The sequence below is a fragment of the Phocoena sinus genome, chromosome 3 (assembly GCF_008692025.1).
Source record: "Phocoena sinus isolate mPhoSin1 chromosome 3, mPhoSin1.pri, whole genome shotgun sequence".
Classification (NCBI taxonomy): domain Eukaryota; kingdom Metazoa; phylum Chordata; class Mammalia; order Artiodactyla; family Phocoenidae; genus Phocoena; species Phocoena sinus.
Window position 1 is genome coordinate 48093175 of NC_045765.1, and position 23244 is coordinate 48116418.

Below are 23244 nucleotides of genomic sequence, written 5' to 3' on the forward strand. Positions count from 1 at the left end.
CTTCTGGATGCATCTAGCAGACCTGCAATAATAGGAGCAAAGCAAAGCAGAAGTTGGACCACTGTGAAACCATCATCTTCAACCTCATTGGTCTACCCAACTCTCTTATTTTGTGTGGACCCTCCCTTAACATTTTTCAGCAATTTGTTCAAACCTGTGAAGTTGTCAAGTAGAAGAGTAAAAATATGTCTTTACTGACCACTCTGCGCTTGTGCTGTGCTAAGTGCTTTGCAAACATTATTTTATGTAATCCTAATTATTACAGTTTGTAGCTGAAAGAAGTTGAGTGTAGAAGAGACTTAAAAACTGAAGATAGGGCTTCCCTGGTGGCGCAGTGGTTGCGAGTCTGCCTGCCGATGCAGAAGACACGGGTTCGTGCCCCGGTCCAGGAAGATCCCACATGCCGCAGAGCGGCTGGGCCCGTGAGCCATGGCCGCTGAGCCCGCGCGTCCGGAGCCTGTGCCCCGCAACGGGAGAGGCCACAACAGTGAGAGGCCCGCGTACCGCAAAAGAAAAAAAAAAACTGAAGATAGGGAATTCCCTGGCAGTCCAGTGGTTAGGACTCTGCACTTTCACAGCCCAGCACCTGGGTTCAATCCTTGTCCAGCAACTAAGATCTTGCAAGCCATGTGGCCAAAAATTTTTTTAATTTAATTTAATTTAATTTAAATTAAGAAAACTGGACACAGGATTTAAATCATTGGTTCACTCATTGATTGAGTAAGTAGGTTCTTTTGAGTGCCTGCCTTCTTAGGCCTAACCCCTATTTACACCTAAACAACTTTTACTATACCACCACCAGCCAAGTGCCTTATGTCCATCTGTCATGGCAGATACCCCACTATACCCCTAATCCATTTATTCTTTTCCTTTTAACTACTAGTGAGAAGTCTTTCAGCTTACTATTTAAAAAAATTATTATTAATATTACTCTGAGAGAGAGCCAGTGTCAGTCAGAGGAAGATGTCTTTGCCTTGTATGCAGTGCATACTAATTCTACACTTAGGACTATAAAGGAGCTGGCACCATTCTCCCAGGATACAGCAAGGATTATGGTCACCCTGACCATGGCCTTGACCAGGAAGCTTGAAGGAGCAGAGACTGGGCAATGGACAGAACCATGCAAGAGAAATCAAACACAGTGGACTCCCAAGCATCCATCTGTGGTTAACTCTATGGGAACCAAAAAGTGATTCAGGGAGAAATTTAGAGACTATTTTCCATCTTACCATCTACATTCCACATGTGCTCATCATCAGTTTGTAGTCCAGATGTTCCTTTTCTCATCTTAGGTTTTACTTACACTCCTATTCAGGGCACCATTTTCATCTGAAGATGCCTGACTCCTTTTCCCTAGAATCAGATGGAAAAAACAAGACAACATAAAATGAAGAGGTTGTACCATCCAATTTTGCAAGAAACAATTTAGAAGCCTCCTCCAAACCAGGGTTTCTTCCTTATTGGGCCATAAGGTAAGTTAATTAGGAAGTATGACATTTCTATTATTTCGTTCTTTGACTCAAAGTAATTCAGATATACACAGGGCTGACTCGGATTTGACTTTGGGACGTACACAATGTAGTGGGGTAAAATCAGCCCAGAGAGATAATTTCAAGGCTTCTGAACAACATGTCAGAAATAGTGACCTGAATAGGCATACTGGCTTCTCTAGGAAATGTAGCTCCAACCTCAAGGGAATTAGGTGACTTCTAAGAGGTGAGAATATGTAAGAGACTCACATTAGTTCCCAATAAACTTCTGAGTCCACAGAAGGATATCAGTGGTTGTGTGTGAGTGTGTTTATCCTTGTGGTTTGCATAAGCTGTCCAATGTAAAATGCATGCATTTTCTGATTTTTTGTGTGTAATATTTCATTTGCAAGAAGTTATTGAACGGAATATTGTAAGATATTTACTCAGAATTACTAGAAGTGTTAATGTACTGTGTAGAACATCAATATAAAAAGCATGCAAGATAACTTCACTGGAAAAGTAGTTATTTCCATCTACGCTATCCTATGTGAATTCATTCATTCATTTATTAAATTAATACATTCAACAAATATTTACTGGGTCCCCATACATGTGCCCACCACTGTAAAGGCACGGGGATTATAATAATAATTTTTAAGCAGAACAAAACATTTACCTTCCAGGGGAAGACATAAACAAAATAAATAAGTATATTAAATTACATGATCATCAGCTAACTCTATTTTTAGTTTCTTAAGTAACTTCCATACAGTTCTCCATAGTGGTTGTACCAATTTACATTCCCACCAACAGTGCAGGAGGGTTCCTTTTTCTCTACATCCTCTCCAGCATTTATTATTTGTAGACTTTTTGATGACGGCCATTCTGACCGATGTGAGGTGATACATCATTGTAGCTTTGATTTGCATTTCTCTAATAATTAGTGGTGTTGAGCACTTTTTAATGTGCCTATTGGCCACCTGTTTGTCTCCTTTGGAGAAATATCTACGTAGATATTCTGCCCATTTTTTACTGGGTTATTTGTTCTTTTGTTATTGAGCTGTATGAGCTGTTTGTATATTTTGGAGATTAATACCTTGTCAGTCTCTTCCTTTGCAAATATTTTCTCCCATTCTGTAAGTTGTCTTTTTGTTTTGTTTATGGTTTCTTTTGCTGCGCAAAAGCTTTTAAGTTTCATTAGGTCCCATTTGTTTATTTTTGTTTTTATTTCCATTACTCTAGGAGATGGATGGAAAAGGATATTGCTGAGATTTATGTCAAAGAGTGTTCTGCCTATGTTTTCCTCTAAGAGTTTTATAGTATCTGGTCTTCCATTTAGGTCTTTAATCCATTTTGAGTTTGTTTTTGTATATGGTGTTGGAGAATGTTCTAAATGTCATTCTTTTACATGTAGCTGTCCAGTTTTCCCAGCACCATTTATCAAAGAGACTGTCTTTTCTCCATTGTATATTCTTGCCCACTTTGTTGTAGATTCATTGACCATAGGTGCATGGGTTTACTTCTGGGCTTTCTATCCTATTCCATTAATCTATATGTCTGTTTTGGTGCCAATACCATGTGTTTTTTTTTAAACATCTTTATTGGAGTATAATTACTTTACAATGGTGTGTTAGTTTCTGCTTTATAACAAAGTGAATCAGCTATACATATACATATATCCCCATATCTCCTCCCTCTTGCGTCTCCCTCCCACCCTCCCTATTCCATCCCTCTAGGTGATCACAAAGCATGGAGCTGATCTCCCTGTGCTATGTGGCTGCTTCCCACTAGCTATCTATTTTCCATTTGGTAGTGTATATATGTCCATGCCACTCTCTCACTTCATCCCAGTTTACCCTTCCCCCTCCCCATGTCCTCAAGTCAATTCTCTACGTCTGCATCTTTATACCTGTCCTGCCTCTAGGTTTTTCAGAACCTTTTTTTTTTATTTTTTAGATTCCATATATATATGTGTTAGCATACGGTATTTGTTTTTCTCTTTCGACTTACTTCCCTCTGTATGACAGACTCTAGGTCCATCCACCTCGCTACAAATAACTCAGTTTCATTTCTTTTTAGGGCTGAGTAATATTCCGTTGTATATATGTGCCACATCTTCTTTATCCATTCATCTATTGATGGACACTTAGGTTGCTTCCATGTCCTGGCTATTGTAAATAGTGCTGCAATGAACACTGTGGTACATGACTCTTTTTGAATTATGGTTTTCTCAGGGTATATGCCCAGTAGTGAGATTGCTGGGCCGTGTGGTAGTTCTATTTTTAGTTTTTTAAGGAACCTCCATACTGTTCTCCATAGTGGCTGTATCAATTTACATTCCCACCAACAGTGCAAGAGGGTTCCCTTTTCTCCACACCCTCTCCAGCATTTATTGTTTGTAGATTTTTTGATGATGGCCATTCTGACTGGTGTGAGATGAGATCTCATTGTAGTTTTGATTTGCATTTCTCTAATGATTGGTGATGTTGAACATTTGTTCACGTGTTTATTGGCAATCTGTATATCTTCTTTGGAGAAATGTCTATTTAGGTCTTCTGCCCATATTTGGATTGGGTTGTTTGTTTATCGGATATTGAGCTACATGAGCTGCTGGTAAATTATGGAGATTAATCCTTTGTCAGTTGCTTCATTTGCAAATATGTTCTCCCATTCTGAGTGTTGTCTTTTCTTCTAGTTTTTCCTTTGCTGTGCAAAAGCTTTTAAGTTTCATTAGGTCCCATTTGTTTATTTTTGTTTTTATTTCCATTTCTCTAGGAGGTGGGTCAAAAAGGATCTTGCTGTGATTTATGTCATAGAGTGTTCTGCCTATGTTTTCCTCTAAGAGTTTTATAGTGTTTGGCCTTACATTTAGGTCTTTAATCCATTTTGAGTTTATTTTTGTGTATGGTGTTAGGAAGTGTTATAATTTCTTTCTCATACATGTAGCTGTCCAGTTTTCCCAGCACCACTTATAGAAGAGTTTGTCTTTTCTCCATTGTATATTCTTTTTTTTTTTTTTGTGGTACGCGAGCGTCTCACTGTTGTGGCCTCTCCCATTGTGGAGCACAGGCTCCGGACATGCAAGCTCAGTGACCATGGCTCACGGGCCTAGCCGCTCCACGGCATGTGAGATCTTCCCAGACCAGGGCATGAACCCGTGTCCCCTGCATCAGCAGGTGGACTCTCAATTACTGCACCACCAGGGAAGCCCCCACATTGTATATTCTTGCCTCCTTTGTCAAAGATAAGGTGACCATAGGTGCGTGGGTTTGTCTGTGGGCTTTCTATCCTGTTCCATTGGTCTATATTTCTGTTTTTGTGCCAGTACCATACTGTCTTGATTACTGTAGCTTTGTAGTATACTCTGAAGTCAGGGAGCCTGATTCCTCCAGCTCCATTTCTCTTTCTCAATATTGGTTTGGCTATTTGGGGTCTTTTGTGTTTCCATACACATTGTGAAATTTTTTGTTCTAGTTCTCTGAAAAATGCCATTGGTAGTTTGACAGGGATTGCAATGAATCTGTAGATTGCTTTGGGTAGTATAGTCATTTTCACAATGTTGATTCTTCCAATCCGAGAACATGGTATATCTCTCCATCTGTTGGTATCATCTTTAATTTCTTTCATCAGTGTCTTATAGTTTTCTGCATACAGGTCTTTTGTCTCCTTAGGTAGGTTTGTTCCTAGGTATTTTATTCTTTTTGATGCTATGGTAAATGGAACTGTTTCCTTAATTTCTCTTTCTGATCTTTCGGTGTTAGTGTATAGAAATGCAACAAGTTTCTTCGTATTAATTTTGTATCCTGCAATTGACCAAATCCACTGATCAGCCCTAGTAGTCTTCTGGTAGCATCTTTAGGATTTTCCATGTATAGTATCATGTCATCTGCAAACAGTGACAGTTTTACTTCTTCTTTTCCAATTTGGATTCCTTTTATTTCCTTTTCTTCTCTGATTGCTGTTGCTACAACTTCCAAAGCTATGTTGAATATAAGTAGCAAGGGTGGACATCCTTGTCTTGTTTTTTTTTTTTGGCTGCATTGGATCTTTGCTGCTGTGCATGGGCTTTCTTGCTTTCTCTAGTTGCAGTGAGCTGGGGGCTACTCTTTGTTGCGATGTGCATGCTTCTCATTGCAGTGGCTTCTCTTATTGCAGAGAATGGGCTCTAGGCATGCAGACTTCAGTAGTTGCAGTGTGTGGGCTCAGTAGTTGTGGCTCGTGGGCTCTAGAGCACAGGCTCAGTAGTTGTGGCTCATGGGTTTAGTTGCTCCACAGCATGTGGGATCTTTGTGGATCAGGGATTGAACCCATGTCCCCTGCATTGACAGGCAAATTCTTAACCACTGCACCACCAGGGAAGGCCCCTTGTCTTGTTCTTGATCTTAGAGGAAATGCTTTCAGCTTTTCACCATTGAGTATGATGTTAGCTGTGGGTTTGTTGTATATGGCCTTTTTTATGTTGAGGTATGTTCCCTCTATACCCACTTTCTGGAGAGTTTTCATAATAAATGGTGTTGAATTTTGTCAAAAGCTTTTCCGCATCTATTGAGATGATCCTATGGTTTTTTATTCTTCAATTTGTTGATGTGTCGTATCACACTGAATGATTTACGTTTATTGAATAATCCTTGCACCCCTGGGATGAATCCCTCTTGATCATGTTGTATGATCCTTTTAATGTATTGTTGGATTTGGATTGCTAGTATTTTGTTGAGGAGTTTTGTGTCTATGTTCATCAGTAATATTGGCCTGTAATTTTCTTTTTCTGTGGTATCGTTGTCTGGTTTTGGTATCAGGGTGACGGTGGCCCCATGGAATGAGTTTGGGAGTGTTCCTTCCTCTGCAATTTTTGGAATAGTTTCAGAAAGATAGGTGTTAATTCTTCTCTAAATGTTTGATAGAATTTGCCTGTGAAGCCCTCGAGTCCTGTTTGTTGGGAATTTTTAAATCACGGTTTCCCTACTTGTGATTGGTCTATTCAAATTTTCTATTCTTCCTGGTTCATTCTTGGGAGTTGTACCTTTTAAAAAATGTGTCCATTTCTTCTAGGTTGTCCATTTTATTGGCATATAGTTGCTTATAGGAGTTTATAGGTTGTCAGAGTGGACTGAACAGGAGTAAAAATTTGGGAGTCATCAGCCTATAGATATTATGAGATTGTCAAAGAAGTGAGAGATCCTGCTGGGAGATCAAGTAAGATTACAACTGGGAATACAACATTGGATTTAGCAACATGGAGATTATTGGTGATCATGACAAGAGGAGGGTTTTTAAAAAATTAATTAATTTATTTTTGGCTGCTTTTGGTCTTTGTTGCTGCCCACGGACTTTCTCTAGTTACGGTGAGCGGGGGCTAATCTTCGTTGCATTGAATGGACTTCTCATTGCAGTGGCTTCTCTTGTTGCTGAACATAGGCTCTAGGCATTCAGGCTTCAGTAGTTGTGGCACACAGGCTCAGTAGTTGTGGCTTGCGGGCCCTGGAGCTCAGGCTCAGTAGTTGTGGCACACGGGCTTTATTGCTCTGAGGCATGTGGGATCTTCCCGGACCAGGGCTCAAACCCATGCCCCCTTCATTTGCAGGCAGATTCTTAGCCACTGCACCACTAGGGAAGCCCGAGAAGAGGAGTTTTAATGGAGTGATCTAGAGGAAAAGATGTGGTAGAGTTTACAACGAAAGCCTCCATCCTTTCTTTCCTCCTTGTATGTGAATATTGTTCCTCACATCAAGAAGGAAGTCTAATACTCCTACCTTTGATTTTTTGTAACTTATTTGACCAATAGAATTAATATTCTAGGACGTAAAAATATGCCCAGGCCTCTTCAACACTTATGTTTGGAGTGGTCCCACTTGGAACCCAGTGGCCATGGTGAGAGAAACCCAGGCCACATAGAGACGCTATGTCTAGACATTCCAGTTGATAGTCCATTTGATAGTCAGGATCAACTGCTAGCTATGTGATTGAGGCATCGTAGATGTCCAACCCAGCCAACCTGTTAGATGACTCCAGCCTTAGCCACCATCTTGAGGTAACCATGTTGTCGGTTGGGTTCCCCAGAAAGTAGATTCTGAGACACAGAGGTTCCATTAAGGAGTGCTTTGGGGATATATGCCTGTGGAATGTATGGAAGGGAAGGGTGGGAAACAGGATTGACAAAGGGAGAAATCACGCTGTTAAGCAATTCCATCAGAACCTCAACTGATGCTTTTAGGGAGTTCTGAGGATGGGGTGATCCCTTGTATCTGCCCTAAGTTGGGATGAAAGTGTTGTGCTTTATATCCTCTATATTAACCAGTCCTTGGATATGGGCTACTCTCGGAAGGGTATGAGACCTTGGGTGAGGTGACCCTCACAAACTGAGACTTTCCCTGAAAAAGACTGACAGCTGAGGGCTGTCAGCCAGACTCCCAGCAAGTGCTGTAATAATTTGTTCATTTCTGGATCAGGATCTGGTCGACACATCCCAGGGTTCACCACATACATCATGATAGATCCCAAAAGAGAACTACCCAGCTTTGCCCAGTCAACCCACAGAATCATGAGAGGTGACCATAAATTGTTGTTCTAAACAATTTAGGGTTTGGGGGCGAGAATTTGTTGAGCATTCATGGATAACTAGACAAGAAAGTGGAACATGGATTGAGCTTTGGAGAACCTCGATGTTAAGAGGGCAGAGAGAAGAAGAAGAGCCAATAGAAAGACAGAGAAGGAGTTACCAGTAGAGCAGGGGATAAAGCAGTCTGTTGTTGGCCCTGTAGACCCTCCTCCCCTTCTTCTTGAGTCTATATGGCAGTGGGATTGACCACTGCAAGCTGCTTTTCCCAAGATTCTGATGTTAGTTGGTTTCCAGCTGGGATTAGTTTATGAAGGACACTGATGGAAAATTGGAGGGAGGGAGAAAAGGAGAAACCAGGATTTCCTCTCCTCTGCGGTGGTGTCTCTTATTGTGGCTGTACCTCTGTTCCGGCTCCGGCTTCTGCTAGACAAACCCTTCATGACGCTAGCTTCTGCTGGGTCCCTCAAGCCCATGGGCACCTCCTCTTCTCTATGTTCCTCGAGCCAAGGTTGATACCGTGTTTCTGCTGTTGCCCATCTCTGGTTTTCTCACTTTCTCCTTTTCAGCTCTTTTGTCACCTAGGTTATCAAGGCTCTGAATTAAATTCCCTCTTGTCAGACGCTAAGAATAATTTTTGTTTTCTTGATTAGATCCTGACTTGATTTGATCCTGAAAGCCAAGTGAAGAAAGTGCGTCAAAAAGAAAGGAGTGATTAACTATGCTAAGCTCTGCTGAGAGGTCAAGTAAGATAAGGGCTGAGGATTGATTATTAGACTGAACAAAATGGAGGGAGGTCAGTGGTGACATGACCAGAGTGGTTTCAATAGCGTATTGGGCAAGAAAAGGTCAATTAGGTTAAATCAGGGACTACCTCTGCAGCCATGGTAGGGCCAGTCCCCCAGAGAATTGACACAGGGCAGACATAGAATCATTGTGGGGAAATAGCCACAGTATCTACTCTCACTCTCACTGAGAGGGATGCAGAAGATTAAGGCCACAAGAGGGAATTCATCAATGTGGAAAGAGCCCGCAATCAAAGTCAGAACCTTCCAGTGAATAAACTCCAGGACTTAAGTTCATGGCAGAAATACATGCCAAAGCAAGAAGGTAAAGTAACATAAGGAAAATTCAGAAACTCTGGTTAAAGTAACAGAAAAATTCAGAATGCCTTCGGGGAACAGTGACTTTCTGCTTTCCAAGCCTTATTTTTGGAATTGGACAAACCAATTAACAGTGTATTGTGGGTGAATTTATTGCAGGAAGTTAGTATATGCTGATAAAATTTGTTTATCTGCAATAAACTTCAGAATACAACATTTTTGAGTAGTGATTCCACTTGAGGGAAGCTAATCCAAAGAAATAACCCTAAAAAAGGAAAATGTTTTGGCATAAAGATGAATACTGAACTAATATTTATTAGAATAGAAAAGTTGGAAACATTATTAGTTTAGGAATCTAGGAATATGTAGTTAAATTATAGGGCATCCACTCAGAAGACTACTATGAAAACCATTAAAAGTTATGGTTCTATACATTAAAAACTACAGTTCAGCCTTTAAAATGAAGGATGCAGCATTTATATGCAGAGCATAATTATAACTAAGTGGAGGTATGCCAAAGTTTAAGTACCAGTGTGAAGGTGGTGAGACCCTGGGTAATCTTTCTACTTTTCTCTGTTTTATTCATTGATAATGTATATATATATTTGTGTGTGTGTGTGTGTGTGTGTGTGTGTGTGGTACCTCTCACTGTTGTGGCCTCTCCCGTTGCGGAGCGCAGGCTCCGGACGCGCAGGCTCCAGACGCGCAGGCTCAGCAGCCACGGCTCACGGGCCCAGCCGCTCCGCGGCATGTGGGATCTTCCCGGACCGGGGCAGGAACCCGTGTCCCCTGCATCGGCAGGAGGACTCTCAACCACTGCGCCACCAGGGAAGCCCATGTATAATTTTTTAATAGTAGAAAAAATATATTGTTTAAAAAGAAAAAAATTCCAGGTGATAGGAGACAGATTATTTCCTATTGGAGAAATTCTGTATTTATAAGGAGGCATAATAGAGATGGCATCTTTTAAGATAGGCTATATTTTAGTTAATTAAAGTCTTAATCTGAGTTCAAATTTCTTTGGTTGCTTGTGATTAGCAAAATATTTAACTTGTGTCAAAGTTGTCTCCCTCGCAGTCTTTCTTACCCTATTACTGAAGTTTTTAATGTCATATCATGATGCTTGAACTGACAAAATTGCTTATATGTGAATGTCATAGCCAACTGCTGCAAGTTTCTGGGATCCTAATTATATAGATGAAAGCTTGTGTTGCATGCAAATGGATTGAAAACCTTCACAGAGAGAGGAATAAGAAAAAAAATATGCTGTAATAAAAATATCTTTAACACACTCTTTAAGAGAAAAAAAATGGGGGATTGGGTCTGAGATGAAATTATGCCGTTCAAATACATTACGAGTTCTCAGTCTCAGATCTGAAAGATTCTGTCCACAAATCTCCACATCCAGAATCAACACCCTTTTCAAACCACTCCGTTATTTCAAAACCTAAATGGATAGCTTACATGTTATGCTTTCTTTGTATTGTTGGAGAGTACCTGCTAACAAAAGATAAGGGAGCTCTCAGATAGTAAGCTCAGAAGAATGTCAATGTCAACTAGTATAGTACTTCCAATAAACCCCAAGAACAAAGAAATATTTGGGATTCCGTTGGAAATGAGGAAAATCTGACGGTTCTTTTTGCTTCTTCTTAAGGTTAACCAAGAAGCATCGACCAACATTATCTGCTTGTCTTTGATCATAGCAACAAAACATTCCAGATATCTTATGCAGACAAGGAGTAGAGGTCTAAATTTCAATTCCCCTTACATTCCTCAAATTATTCTAAAAGATAAATAAATGGTGGATATGTTGTTTTGGTAACCCAAGAGATTCAGATCAGGTATACGAATGTTTTCTCCAAAATTTAGCATTCTTCCTTCCCTCAGGTCAGACATTATATTTTTCCCTACTCACAATAGTTCAGATTCCTCTTCACCCACTTGTAGGTTAATGACAAGCCTAATTCATTCAAGTTTTAACAGCACCTTGGGTCAAAAACAGGGTATAGTATTGGGCAATGGGTATAGCGTAGTTTTAAAAGTGTAGGCCTATGGGTCAACATTCCTGATTCAAATCCTGCCTTTACCACTTACTAGCTGAGTGACTTCATTCCTGTAAAAGGATAACGTTAGTACCTTCCTTCAGGGGGTACTGTGGGACTCAATGAATTAATACATATGAAGCACTTAGAGTGGTGCCTGGTACATTGTGTGTACTTCATAAAGTGTTAGCTGTAATTACAATCAGCAACCTTTGTGTCCAGCTCCAGGAAATTCCTTGGAGATGATTATACCCACCCTTCAAGATAATGTGGTAGGACTGATCATTAATCTCTCTAGCTCATTTAAGTGAACATCTGGTAAAGTTTTCATTCCAAACAATATCAATTGGAATGACTCGGCCAGACCATGATTAAATAAGGCAAATATTCTCTAATTCTACTGTATTGCTGACCAAAACTGTTTTTCCCCTTCTGCTTGGAGCCAGAGACAATATTAAGGCTTGGTGGTAATTCATTTCATTTCACAGACAAGGGAGTGGTTAAGCTAAATACAAGGATTCCAACTACAAATATCTGGAGAAATATTTTTTTAAGAGCAGACTCTTACAAACCATTCTTATTCTCCGGGAATGTAACCACCAAATCTTGGTTATTTAGTGTGATAATTTCTCTCTTATAGAGAAAAAAGGTAGAGGCAATATAACTGATTGACAAATGGCAGTCTTCATCAAAGTTGCATGCTACTCTGTAAAATGTAACACCTTCTTGTCCACAAAACCTTGATGATCCCAGGGCTTCTAAAAATAGCAAAGGACTCCTTACTCCATAAGAATAATAGAGATGAGGAGATCTTTGAGGTTATCTTTTGTTCAACCACCACTGCTTAGACAGGGGCTAATTTAAGAGTGAAGCAGAAAGCTGATTTATTTAAGGCCACGTGGCAAGTTTAGGACAAATCTGGGACTAGGATTAGGTCACCTAACTCCTAAGACAGTGCTTTTCACATCTTTCCCATGCTTCCCCAAACTCCACTGCCTGCAATTATGGATAAGAGGGTCTTGGCACCTTAACTTCCAGAGGGTTATCAGTGTAGATTTCCTCCTTCTATTGTCTTTTTTGCAAGTTGAAACCAAAATTCTTTTCCATCCTGACCACCTGGACTCCATATGTAGCATTTTGGCTCTTTTTTTTTTTTTTTAATTTTATTGAAGCATAGTTGGTTTAATGTCATATTAATTTCTGCTGTGCATGTTGGCTCTTTAAGTTGTGGATGTGCCCCAAAAATTCCAGTAAGTGATCAACATACATTGTACCTGGGAAGGTTCTAACTGTCTATTATTGAAGATGCAAAATGGACCAGGTCCTGGGCTAAATTCTTCATAGGGATGACTTGATTTACTGCTCATAAGAATCCTAGGATATAGTTAATATTATTAACAGTCTTTGACAGATGAGAAGACTGAGACTTAGCGAAGTTAAGTCAATTGCCTGAAGTCACACAGGTATGAAATATCAGAGTCTAGTCAGACACCTTGATAATCTTACCCCCAAAATCGTGGGTAAGTTTTTTTCTACTTGGGAACTATCACTACCATCCATAGATCTATCACTGTCTGAATGTTCTATTTCTTGCTTTAAAGTTCACATGAACATGCTCTAGATTTGTTGGCCTGGTGCTGTTTTTTCCAGTATTTTATTTTATTTATTTCATAAAAACGGATACAATAGTTAGGGCCCGGCATTGTTCTAAGCAATCTATATATATCGCACGTATATTTCATCTTTATCACAGACCAATGAGTTTGGTAAAATTAGTAATTAGTATCCTCATTTTTTAGGCAAGGAAACTCAGGCATGTGTGTTAATTGCCCAAGGTCACACTGCTAGTTAATGACAGACTCTACCATAAAAGCTGCATCATTTAATTTTATACTTTTTTCTCTTCCTTTCTTTTTGATTAAGAGCATATTTTCAAAAGAAAACGTAAAGGAGAAATGTTTTGCTAGAATGAAGATTGGGTGGTCCCAGATTTCTCCTCAACTCCTATTCCATGGTAATCTTTGGGGTATATACTAAGGATCAGAATCTGAAAATCACTGCTTTAGAATGTGCTTAGATAATTTTTTTAAGTAATTTTTTTCTTCCTCAGTTATTTCATATAATTGTTACCTGTTCTTAAACCAAAATAATTGTGTTGCCAAAGACAACAACTTGCAGATGATTACACAACCATTTAAAAAGTGATCATTGTAAGGGGTATGTAATAACATTGCACAATGACTATAGTGTAATAGAAAGTGGAAAAGAGGAACACAGAACTGCATGTATTGTATGATGATAGCTGTATAAGAATCTATGTGTCTATATACCTTTGAGTGGCTTTGGTAGAGCAGTGGAATTATGGGTGAATTTTTCTTTTTAAAATTTTATCTGAAGCTATTCTATTATCTAAATGAAAAACAACCACAACAAAATACCAAAATAAAGAAATATTCCTGAGAAATGACCTGTTCTTAACCTAAAGGAAAGACTTAGTTGTACGTGAACCATCAGGATCGTGATTCTTCTCCAGATTACGTTTTTGGGATTTGTGTCTCATAATGGTCTTCTAGCATTTGGTAGATTATGTTAAAGACATTGCTCTGGAAAGTTAGCCAAGAGCCTGATAAGTTGAATTATGCCCATCCTCTTTAAATATAATGTAGTCATTAAACATACTATTTATGGTATGTTATGATATAGGAGCATGTTCAGTTACTTAAAAAGCAATATAGAAAAAAAAAAAAAAGCAACATAGGGCTTCCCTGGTGGCGCAGTGGTTGAGAGTCCGCCTGCCGATGCAGGGGACAAGGGTTTGTGCCCCGGTCCGGGAAGATCCCACATGCCGCGGAGAGGCTGGGCCTGTGAGCCATGCCCACTGAGCCCGCACGTCCGGAGCCTGTGCCCCGCAACGGGAGAGGCCACAACAGTAAGAGGCCCGTGTACCGCAAAAAAAAAAAAAAAAGCAATATAATGTAGTATGCAAATAGAGTATGACAGTTATAATACAAAGGCAATACAAAGGAATAATGCAGAAAAGAAATACATCAGAATATTAAGGTTGTTTGAATTGGAGAGAAGACAGTTGGATCATTTTTCTTCTCTTCTTTTATTTTTCTATATTTTCCAAATATTTTGTAATAAACACAGATTATATTATAATGTAAAGCTGTGAACTGCAGTTTTAAGACGAATTAAGAATCTGAAGTCAAAAGTGGGGGAAGTCAGCATCTTATTTGAAGATTCTGAGAGTAGCAGAAATTGTCCAGAGTTCCATTTCCCATCTCTCTCCCTCCGTGAGGGATGAGAGACCAGAGGGAATGGAAGATCATTGAGGCCAAATGTAACCCTCAGGTTTCTCAAAACCACATGGGGAGCTGATGTTTCAGTCCCTGGGGTCTTGGACAAGAGTCAATCTTCAAAAGATCACGCACCTTGTGAAATGTTAACACGATAGCCGTCCCTCTTGTCATGGAAGCCGTTTGTTTTTGTTTTTAAACACAGCTCGACTTCAAAGATATTACAAAAATTAGAAAAAGGAAATGTTATATCGATTGCATTTTCCATTTGAGACCGATAGAAACGATTCTATTTAGGAATTACCTGCAGCATCTCAGAAACTCCCAAACCTGGCTGGTTATCAGAACAACCGGGAAGCTTTTAAAAATAATAAGTGATTGGGCTCACAGGAGACTGTGACTCAGTAGACAAGGGATGAGTGTCCTCTCTGGTTTGTTTAAGCAAAGACCTCTTAACTAGGCCAAAAGAATACCATCTTTGCGTGACCAACCTCATTCTGATTTTCTCAGGCATGTTCTGATTTTAGAACTGAACATCCTGCATCCCAGGAAACTCCTCAATGCTGGGCAAACAGGGCCAGTTGGTCATCCTAAATCATCTTCTCAGACTCCTAACCAGGACATACACTTGACTCACTTTTAGTTATGGTGTAAACACAGAGAAATGAAGAACAGAAAGAATGGAGTGAAATCTTTGAAATGCACAAGTCATCTTTCTTGGACCATTGAAGACATCAAAGTGATCACATTAGAAAAAAGAAAAACCTTTTAGTTTTTTTAATCTTCTAATTTCCTGAACGTTTCTCCTTTCCAATGAACGTTTTATTTAAGAGAATACAATAGGGAATCTTAGCTGTTATGACTCCATTTAAAAATGCCTCTTAGGAATAGGCCAAAAGAATGACAATTTTATCCAAAATATAGGTCCAATCCTTAGCCATCATGGGTAAACATTGCCTTTATTTTTGTTTCTTTTTTTTTTTAATTTAATATTCCAATGGTAAGATAATGAACTCAAACATTAACGAAAGTGCATTCTTTCAAAGTTTGGGCTGGAATTAAAGTGTTTGGGTCACTTGTTCCCTCTGTTGAAGTTGGAATGGGTAGCATAGAAATTCTTGCACTGTGTTATCCTCTTCAGCCTTTGTTCAATAACAATACAGTTGGAGGTGTGGAATAAGAACTTGAGCATCAACAATGGGAAGAGTGCTGTTTGTTATTATTAGAGATTTATTCTATTATGGGGAACACACATTGAACCCTGAGAAACTACATTACTTTAAGCAAGCCTCTTATACATGTAGTGAAGAGTGACTTTTGCCCTTTCTGTACCAAATCATAGCGTGGAGGCAAAAACTGACCAGTTATTTTTCAATCATTGTCCCAACTAAAGACTTACAACTTTCCCCAGAAAAAACAAAACACTCTTATTTTTACCTTTCTCAACTCTGTGTTAAGGAGAAAGAAATTATATGGAAGTTCTAAAAGATATGATTTCCTAACAAGTCCTTTTGACATTCATCCCCAAGTGCAAAATCTTGGAGAAAACTGGCTTATAGAATTTTAATAGCTTTGGCTATGCTTTCCAAGTGTCTTATTTACTTTAACAATGGGCTTCCTAACCAGGTTCACAGAGCAAGGAATCTATGGCTCAATCAGTCTGTCGTCTAGCTGGGACCAGAGCTGGGACCAGCTCTGGAAGCAAAGTGATTGTATTCAAATCCAGGCTTTCCCTCTTACTGGCTCTGCAGCCACAGGCAAGATATTTTAACTTTAAGCCTCAGTCCCCATCTGTAAAATGGAGTAAAAATGCTGACCCCAGAGAGTTTTTTGTGGCTTGAATGAAATAAGCAAAGCACCTAGCACACTGTGGGAAGTGAGGTGTGTGCTCAGTAAGTGCTGGTGGCTGATGGAATTCTCTCCCGCTCATTCTTTATGTTCCAACCACGCGGGATAGATTAGTTCCCCCAATGAACTACATGTTCAGTTTCAACCGTAGACCTTCACCAATGCCCTTGCACCTACAAAAAGCTCCCTAGCCCTTCACCTTACTAAATCTTATCATCCTTCCAGCCTCAGTTTTGGGGAAGCCTTCCCCACTCACCTAAACTTTAGGCTGATCATAACATCTTCCTGAACTTTCCCTTTATTTGTCAGGACAGGCACATAATAAAACTTAACAAATGATAATTATTTACTAATATCATTCTTATTTAGAAACTTTTTATCATAAATCAAATAAATGGGGTAAAATCCAGCTTTACAAAATAATGGATTCTCCCACCTCTGTTGCACGTAACCAGATTACAGCAAAAGGTATCACGTAGCATTTGGCAAACTTCAGTAATTCTTACACTAATGTCATGTTTTTGCCATATCTCTACAATATCCATACTATTTGCCTAGAATTTTCTTTACATTGGTTCACTTTTTGTTTACGTTGATTTGTTTTGAGGAAATATTAAATCACAGCCCTTAATGAGAAACGGTCTTTGGGAACTACTAATCTAGTCCATCACTCTCCTTTTCCATGTCAGGAGACTGAGGCCTGGAGAAGGGCAGGAACTTCCCTACAGTCTTTTACCACGTATGTGTCAATGGCTTATCAATGGAGATGATTCAGATTTCCTACTTCTTAGCCTGCATCCTCTAGAGTATTCCATGTTGCCTCACGTGAGTTTCATTCCGGACAGGTCCTGTTTTAGTTTGGTTGACACATTTGTAAGGGACTGACAGAATAATCCATACTTTTTTGATAACTTACAAAGCTAACTAAGGAACACACTGGTGGTAGTTGTTCCTAACATAAAACAATGCCCTATTCCAAAGGAGTAATTTATGTTTCATGACTGACCAGTGACTTCCTTTCTTATCTCTTAAGATCCACTCCAGTAGCTTCTACCTACTTTACCAACAAGTAAAAACAAAAAAGTTAATTAGAACAGATTTCATTATTGCAATAACAATATTGTAATGGAAAAGCTGCTGCTTCTTTATAAATAATTTTATTGAGATTAATTCACATTTCATATAATGAAATATACTATTCAATGTTTTTAGTTTAGTCACAGGGTTGTGCAACCATCACCACAATATAATTATAAAACAATTTTTCCCCCTAAAAGAAATCAGTATCCATTATCAGACAATCCCCATCACCCCTCCTTCCCCATCCCCAGTGATCACTAATCTACCTAACCTACTTTCTGTCTCTATGGATTTGCCTATCCTGGACTTTTCATATAAATGGAATCATATAATATATGGTCTTTTGCGATTGTCTTCTTTCACTTAGCATAATGTTTTCAAGGTTAATCATGTTGCATGTATCAGTACTCCATTTCTTTTTTTTTTTTTTTTTCTGCAAAAAACTTTATTGTTTCCATTTGGTCCATGTCTTGGGAGAGGGCCCCAGGGTGGTTAAAAAGCTGCCTGGTGGCTGGAGAGAGAGAGGCTTTGGGCAGAAGCCCTGACACCAGAGGGGCTCCTCAAAGGCTGTGGGCTTCAGGGGTTCCTAGTGGTGCTTGAGGTGAGCCTTTGGAACAGATACTCGCCCAGCCCAGCCTGGGGACCAGCCAGCCTGCAGAGGTTGGTCAGGTGGTTGCCATCTTCTTGATGAGTTTCACCTGCTCCTCCAGGAAGCGGCTCTCCCGGAAGTCACAGAGCTGGGGGTCTGCCCGGGCAGAGTGCAGGGCATGTAGATCCAAAAGGCTTTTCTCCTTGAGAATGGCGGCTTCCCTAGCATCCTGGGTTTTGCCCCACTCATCTTGAGATGGTTTCTGCACGTCCTGGAATAGGGCACTGCCGTGGCTCTGGGTTTGCATTTTCAAAAGACGTTGGGTGCCCCCATGCTTCTCCTCAGCCATTTCAAGGAAGATGTGGCCCACGCCCTCCAAAGCCACATCGTCGTGGTCAAAATCGAAGCCCAGAGAGAGGGAGGTGTAGGAGGCCCGCAGATGCATGTTGACCAGGAGATTGATGGCGGCCTCCACCTGGGTGGAATAACTCTGACGAACCTGGGAGCTCATGCTTAATTGGTAAAAAGGAGCTAAGCTCAAAAAATGGCGCTGGCTGGGCCTGGAGGCCGAGGATAGCTGAGTGGCTGATTCCGAAGGTTGCGACTGGAAAAAAGGTTGGAGGGTAGTTGGAGGGGGGAGCAAGGGGCAACCCTGGGTCTATTCCGTCCAAACACTGTTGAAGCAAGAGACAAACCTGCGGGGACTGCCCAGAGCAGATCCATTTTTTTTTTATATAGATGAATAATATTCCATTGTATGAATGTATACTCATTAGTTCATGGACATTTAGGTTTCCCACTTCATGGTTATTATGAATAAGACTGCTAGAAATATTCAGGTAAAAGTTTTTGTGTGGATGTATGTTTTTATATCTCCTAGGTGTGGAATCACTGAGTTACGTGGTAATTCTATGTAAATCTGCTGTTTTGCCTTCCCCAAATCCTTGACTCTTCCTTTTCGTAACAGTCCTTCCCACCTCCCATCTTGCTGTATAATTTCTCCCACTTTGGCTACTGCCAATCAATTCATCAGGATTGAGCCACCTCCCTCTGCCAAGAGGTGAGCGTGTGATCCACGTCCTGTCAATCAGACGCCCTTTCCCTGGAATTTGATTCTTTGGCAGAGGGACAGTGAGGCTGAAAGGAGTAGGAACTCGCTCATCACTGTCTGTTCACTTTCTACTATCTATATCTCAGAGCTGTTCTTATTCTTCAACTTTTTCTTCAAGTACTGAGTTGTACCGAATCCTTCCAATAAAGTCCCGCATCTTTTTTTCCTTAAGCAGGTCAAAGGTAGCTTTGTTGCTTGCATCCACCTTTAGCCACATCTTCGGATAAATAAAAATACATTCCTATTTCTTACTCTAAACTAGTCTTTCTGTTCATGCTGTAAGTTAGTCAACTCAAATCTTCCCCCCTCACCCCAGTCCACTGTCCAAAAGGGAAAGGAAAAACACTCTCCATTATATGCCCTAATCCCCCAAATGAGGAATTCAAACAAGTCCCTGGACTCACCCTGTGTCCCAAAGACAAAGATGCTTATGCCAGCGCTACTGACAATGGTTTCTTCTTTCTTGGTCAAGTTATATTCTGAGGCTTTCACAGCAGCCTGGTCCCTGCTCTTTCATGTATATAAGGAGGATGCAGTCAAAACAAATTAAAAGCTTGGATGCCTTCATCCTGTATTAAACCACAGACCCACAGGAGGGTCCGGAACTCTTCTTTCCTTCTGTGAAAGACAAAAATGCACAGGACAATGAAAGAGATGATTTTATTTAGGGTATTGCAATATGGAAAACGTTCATTAATGAGGAGCATCTCAAAGGAAAGGACAGAGACCTGTGGTTTATAGAGGGAAGTAGACAAGGAATCATGAGGCAGAGTGGAGGAGGGTCTTAAATGAGTCACATGGGAAGGGTCCTTGGTGGTTAGCTCTCCCCTGAAACAGTAAAGCTTGAGGAACAATTAGATGAAGTTCAATGTTGTCCTTTCCTTCCCCCCTTCCTTCCATCCTTCTTTCTTTCCTTCCTTCCTTCCCTCCTTCCTTCCCTCCATCCTTCCACCCCCCGTCCCCTCACTCTTCCTTCCTCCCACGCACGCTCCTCCCTCCTTCCTTCCTTCCTTGCTTCCTTCCCTCCATCCTTCCCTCCCTCCTTCCTTCCTTCCCCTCTTCCTCCTATCCCTCTTTCCTTCCTTTTCTCCCTCCCTTCTTCCATCCTTCCCTCCTTCCTTCCTTGCTTCCTTCCCTCCATCCTTCCATCCCCCCTTCTTCTTTCTTTCCTTTCCCCCTTCCTTCCTTCCCCCTTCCTTCCATCCTTCTTTCCTTCCTTCCTTCCTTCCGTCCCTCCATCCCCCTTCCCCTCTCTCTTCCTTCCTCCCTCTCCTCCCTCCTTCCTTCCTTCCCTCCATCCTTCCATCCCCCCTTCCCCTCTCTCTTCCTTCCTCCCTCTCCTCCCTCCTTCCTTCCTTCCTTCTCTCCTTCCTTCCATCTCCCCTTCCACCCTCCCTCCTTTCCTTCCTTCTTTCTTCCTTCCATATTGTTTTTCATTCAGGAAGTATATACATATTGAATATCTACTCTTATGCTGGGGCTAGGGCTCTGGGCTGAAGGTAGAGTATCCTGCTGTCAGGTCCTTGTGAAAGGAAACAGAGCTTAGTAGGTGTCTTGACCTGCATAGGCTGAGGGAGCATGGGTTTTGAGGCACACTCTTTCTTATCGTTCCCCTTCCCATGTCACCTCTCCTCTCTTGGTTTCTGTGTCTTGGATCAAGATACCCCTTTGTCTGGATAGCACATCTACATTTTTGTACTAACTCCCAAGTCAATCTAAATACCAAGGAATTTTTCTAGATTTCAAATGAAGTCCATGAGATAGCTTTAATGACTCCTACCAAGCACCATGGAATTCTTTAACAGAGATGATCTACTTTTTCTTAGTTTTATGTAAAGTGGTATCTAAAAGCAGCTTCAGGATAGCCTCCAGTCCCCTCCTCCAACTAGATTGCCTCTCCTAAATGCCTCACATAGAAATTCTAATAGGTTCTCAGAGCTGAATGAATCTCTCCTTCCCTTATTTATATTCTTTAACAATCTGCCTTATTGAAATCATTTATGAATGTCTGCTCTGGTAGTTTGTAAGTCATTTTTTATTCATATGTCTATCTTCTAAAATGCCTTTGACACCTATCAGTTGTAAATCTTCCTGGGTTTGAGGAACAAGTGTGAAATGTTCTTATTATAGGAAAAACAAAAACAAAAAACAACTGTACTTAAGTGGAAAACTATACATTGTCTATAGCATATCCTTCTAGTGTTATCTTATTCTGATTCCATGGGAGTTACTATTTTGTAAGCTGTAAATAACTGATAGCAAAGTAAAATAAGTCTTGTCTATAAACATGCAAATTCTATCCGGTGGAGGAAGTCTAGCTGACTTCCGCCTCCCATTGTGGAAGAGTCCTCTTTCGCCTCTATATCACATTCATTTCAATATTCCTGATCTATAAATGTGTCTTTTTTTAGTGGCACTTTTAACACATACCTAGTTTTCTCATTAACGAGTTAATAAAATCTTTGACACATGTTCATGTTTATATCTATATGAGAGTCATAATTTAACCTTTTTTTGAAAATTATACTTTACCAAGATTGAACTTCATTAAATTGCTCAGATCATCAGGGTTCACTGAGGAAATGGGTTCAGGGGAAGTAAAGTGTAGTAGTGAAGAATACAGGACTTGCAGTTAGACTCCCTGCGTTTAAGATCTACCCAGATCTACCACTTTTTTTTTTTTTCCTAAGCTCTCTGACCTTAGGCACACTACTTAGCCTCTCAGTGCCTCCACAGAGATAACAGAACATATTTTATAGGATTATTGTAAGGACTACACGAGCTCCTCAAACAATGTGTGGCATATAGTAAGGGCTCGATACATACCAGCTATTGATATTATTATTTAATAAGGAAACATGTAAGTAAATTCTGGGTCCCAGTAAATCTTAGCAGGTTAAAGACAGAAAGCAGAATTTTTCCAGTCACATATCTCAGGTATTCACAGTCACAGTTCCATGTATAGGAGGACAAGTTGAGGTGACAGAAAGAGGTAGAATCAAACTCAAATCAAACTTTGAGCTATTATTCTGCAATCTTGTCCCCCTTTGCAAATAAAGCATTAAAATGTTAGCCCTGGGATTTTCAAAACAAAGCCTCTTAGTTGACAGACAATGGGCCCTTCCTGTTTCTCTCTTTTAGACCAGCTCCCACACCCTCCCTCTCCCAGGACTTCTTACAAATCTCTCCTCTGACTCAAAATAGAAAATGGGCAGAGGCACAATTATCAGGGTTATTTTGGTCTCAGGAGACCCATTTTCAAGGTACCAATTTAGAATCCCTTTCTAGCCAATTCCTGCTAATGTATTTTCTGAGACATTTTTGGGTCCTCCATGACCTTACATTTTACTGTCTCTTTTTGGTTAGCTGATAAAAAAGCTCCTTCATAAGTATCTCTGATTGGGTGTCAGGAAGACAAAGACAAAAAGAAGATAAAGAACCCAGAAACAGTAGGGTAGGGAAGGGAAGTGTCAGACTGAACTGGAAAGCCAGCTTAGGAAAAGCAGCCTTTATCTGCACACACAGGGCAATTTGTGAACTATGCTCACGAGGAAGAAATTATATCTCAGGGAACCAAACACAGTGCTTGCGTTGGTTTTTTTTTTTAGGAGGAAAGTTTTGTTTGTTTGTTTTTTGATTTCAGAACAAATTTAAAAAAATTTTTTGATACATAGTTTTGGTTTGAATTGTCTCATTTGGTTGAATTGTCTCGTTTGGTTGAATTGAATTTGGTTTGAATTGTCTCGTTTTCTGCTATGTGCTCATCTGCATTGGTAAAAGATGAAAGCCACGTCTATTTTTTTCTTAAAGTGTCAGGTTTCTTAATTATGAATTCATGAACCCTTAAGAGGTCAAGATAGGTGAATATTTGAAGTATGTATATTTTAATAAATTCTTCTGGGGGCCTTACTTTTATTAGCTACTTAAAAGGGCTGAAGATTAACCCAAATTTAAGTCTCACTGCTTTAGACGATTTTAAAAGAATAGAATCATTTTATCATTTCTTCCAGTCAGTAGGCAATAAGGGCATGCACGTGAAGAAGAGATTTTTTTTTGCATCATAATTACATTTATTGTTGTACAAAACTGTATCACCATAAACTAGTGTCCATTAAGTATTATAAATTGCTATTTTTATTAACATCTT

General features: G+C 40.0%; 2 protein-coding genes across 2 annotated transcripts in view; one reads left to right on the top strand and one right to left on the bottom strand.

Moving 5' to 3' along the window:
• The first annotated feature begins 1313 nt into the window (after window positions 1-1313).
• The window catches only part of DPYSL3 (dihydropyrimidinase like 3), a 157950-nt gene continuing 136019 nt past the window's right edge, over window positions 1314-23244 (top strand). The window contains exon 1 of the mRNA XM_032627694.1: window positions 1314-1472. The gene's annotated coding sequence lies outside the window, so the exon portion shown is untranslated. The remainder of the gene's footprint in view (window positions 1473-23244) is intronic.
• Window positions 18063-18497, bottom strand: LOC116751593 (ferritin light chain-like). The gene has a single exon (XM_032627696.1). It carries the CDS (start codon window positions 18495-18497, stop codon window positions 18063-18065), a length of 435 nt encoding a protein of 144 aa, XP_032483587.1.

Coding starts and splice junctions, on each gene's coding strand:
- LOC116751593 (XM_032627696.1), bottom strand. CDS start 18,497: ATGAGCTCCCAGGTTCGTCAGAGTTATTCCACCCAGGTGGAGGCCGCC.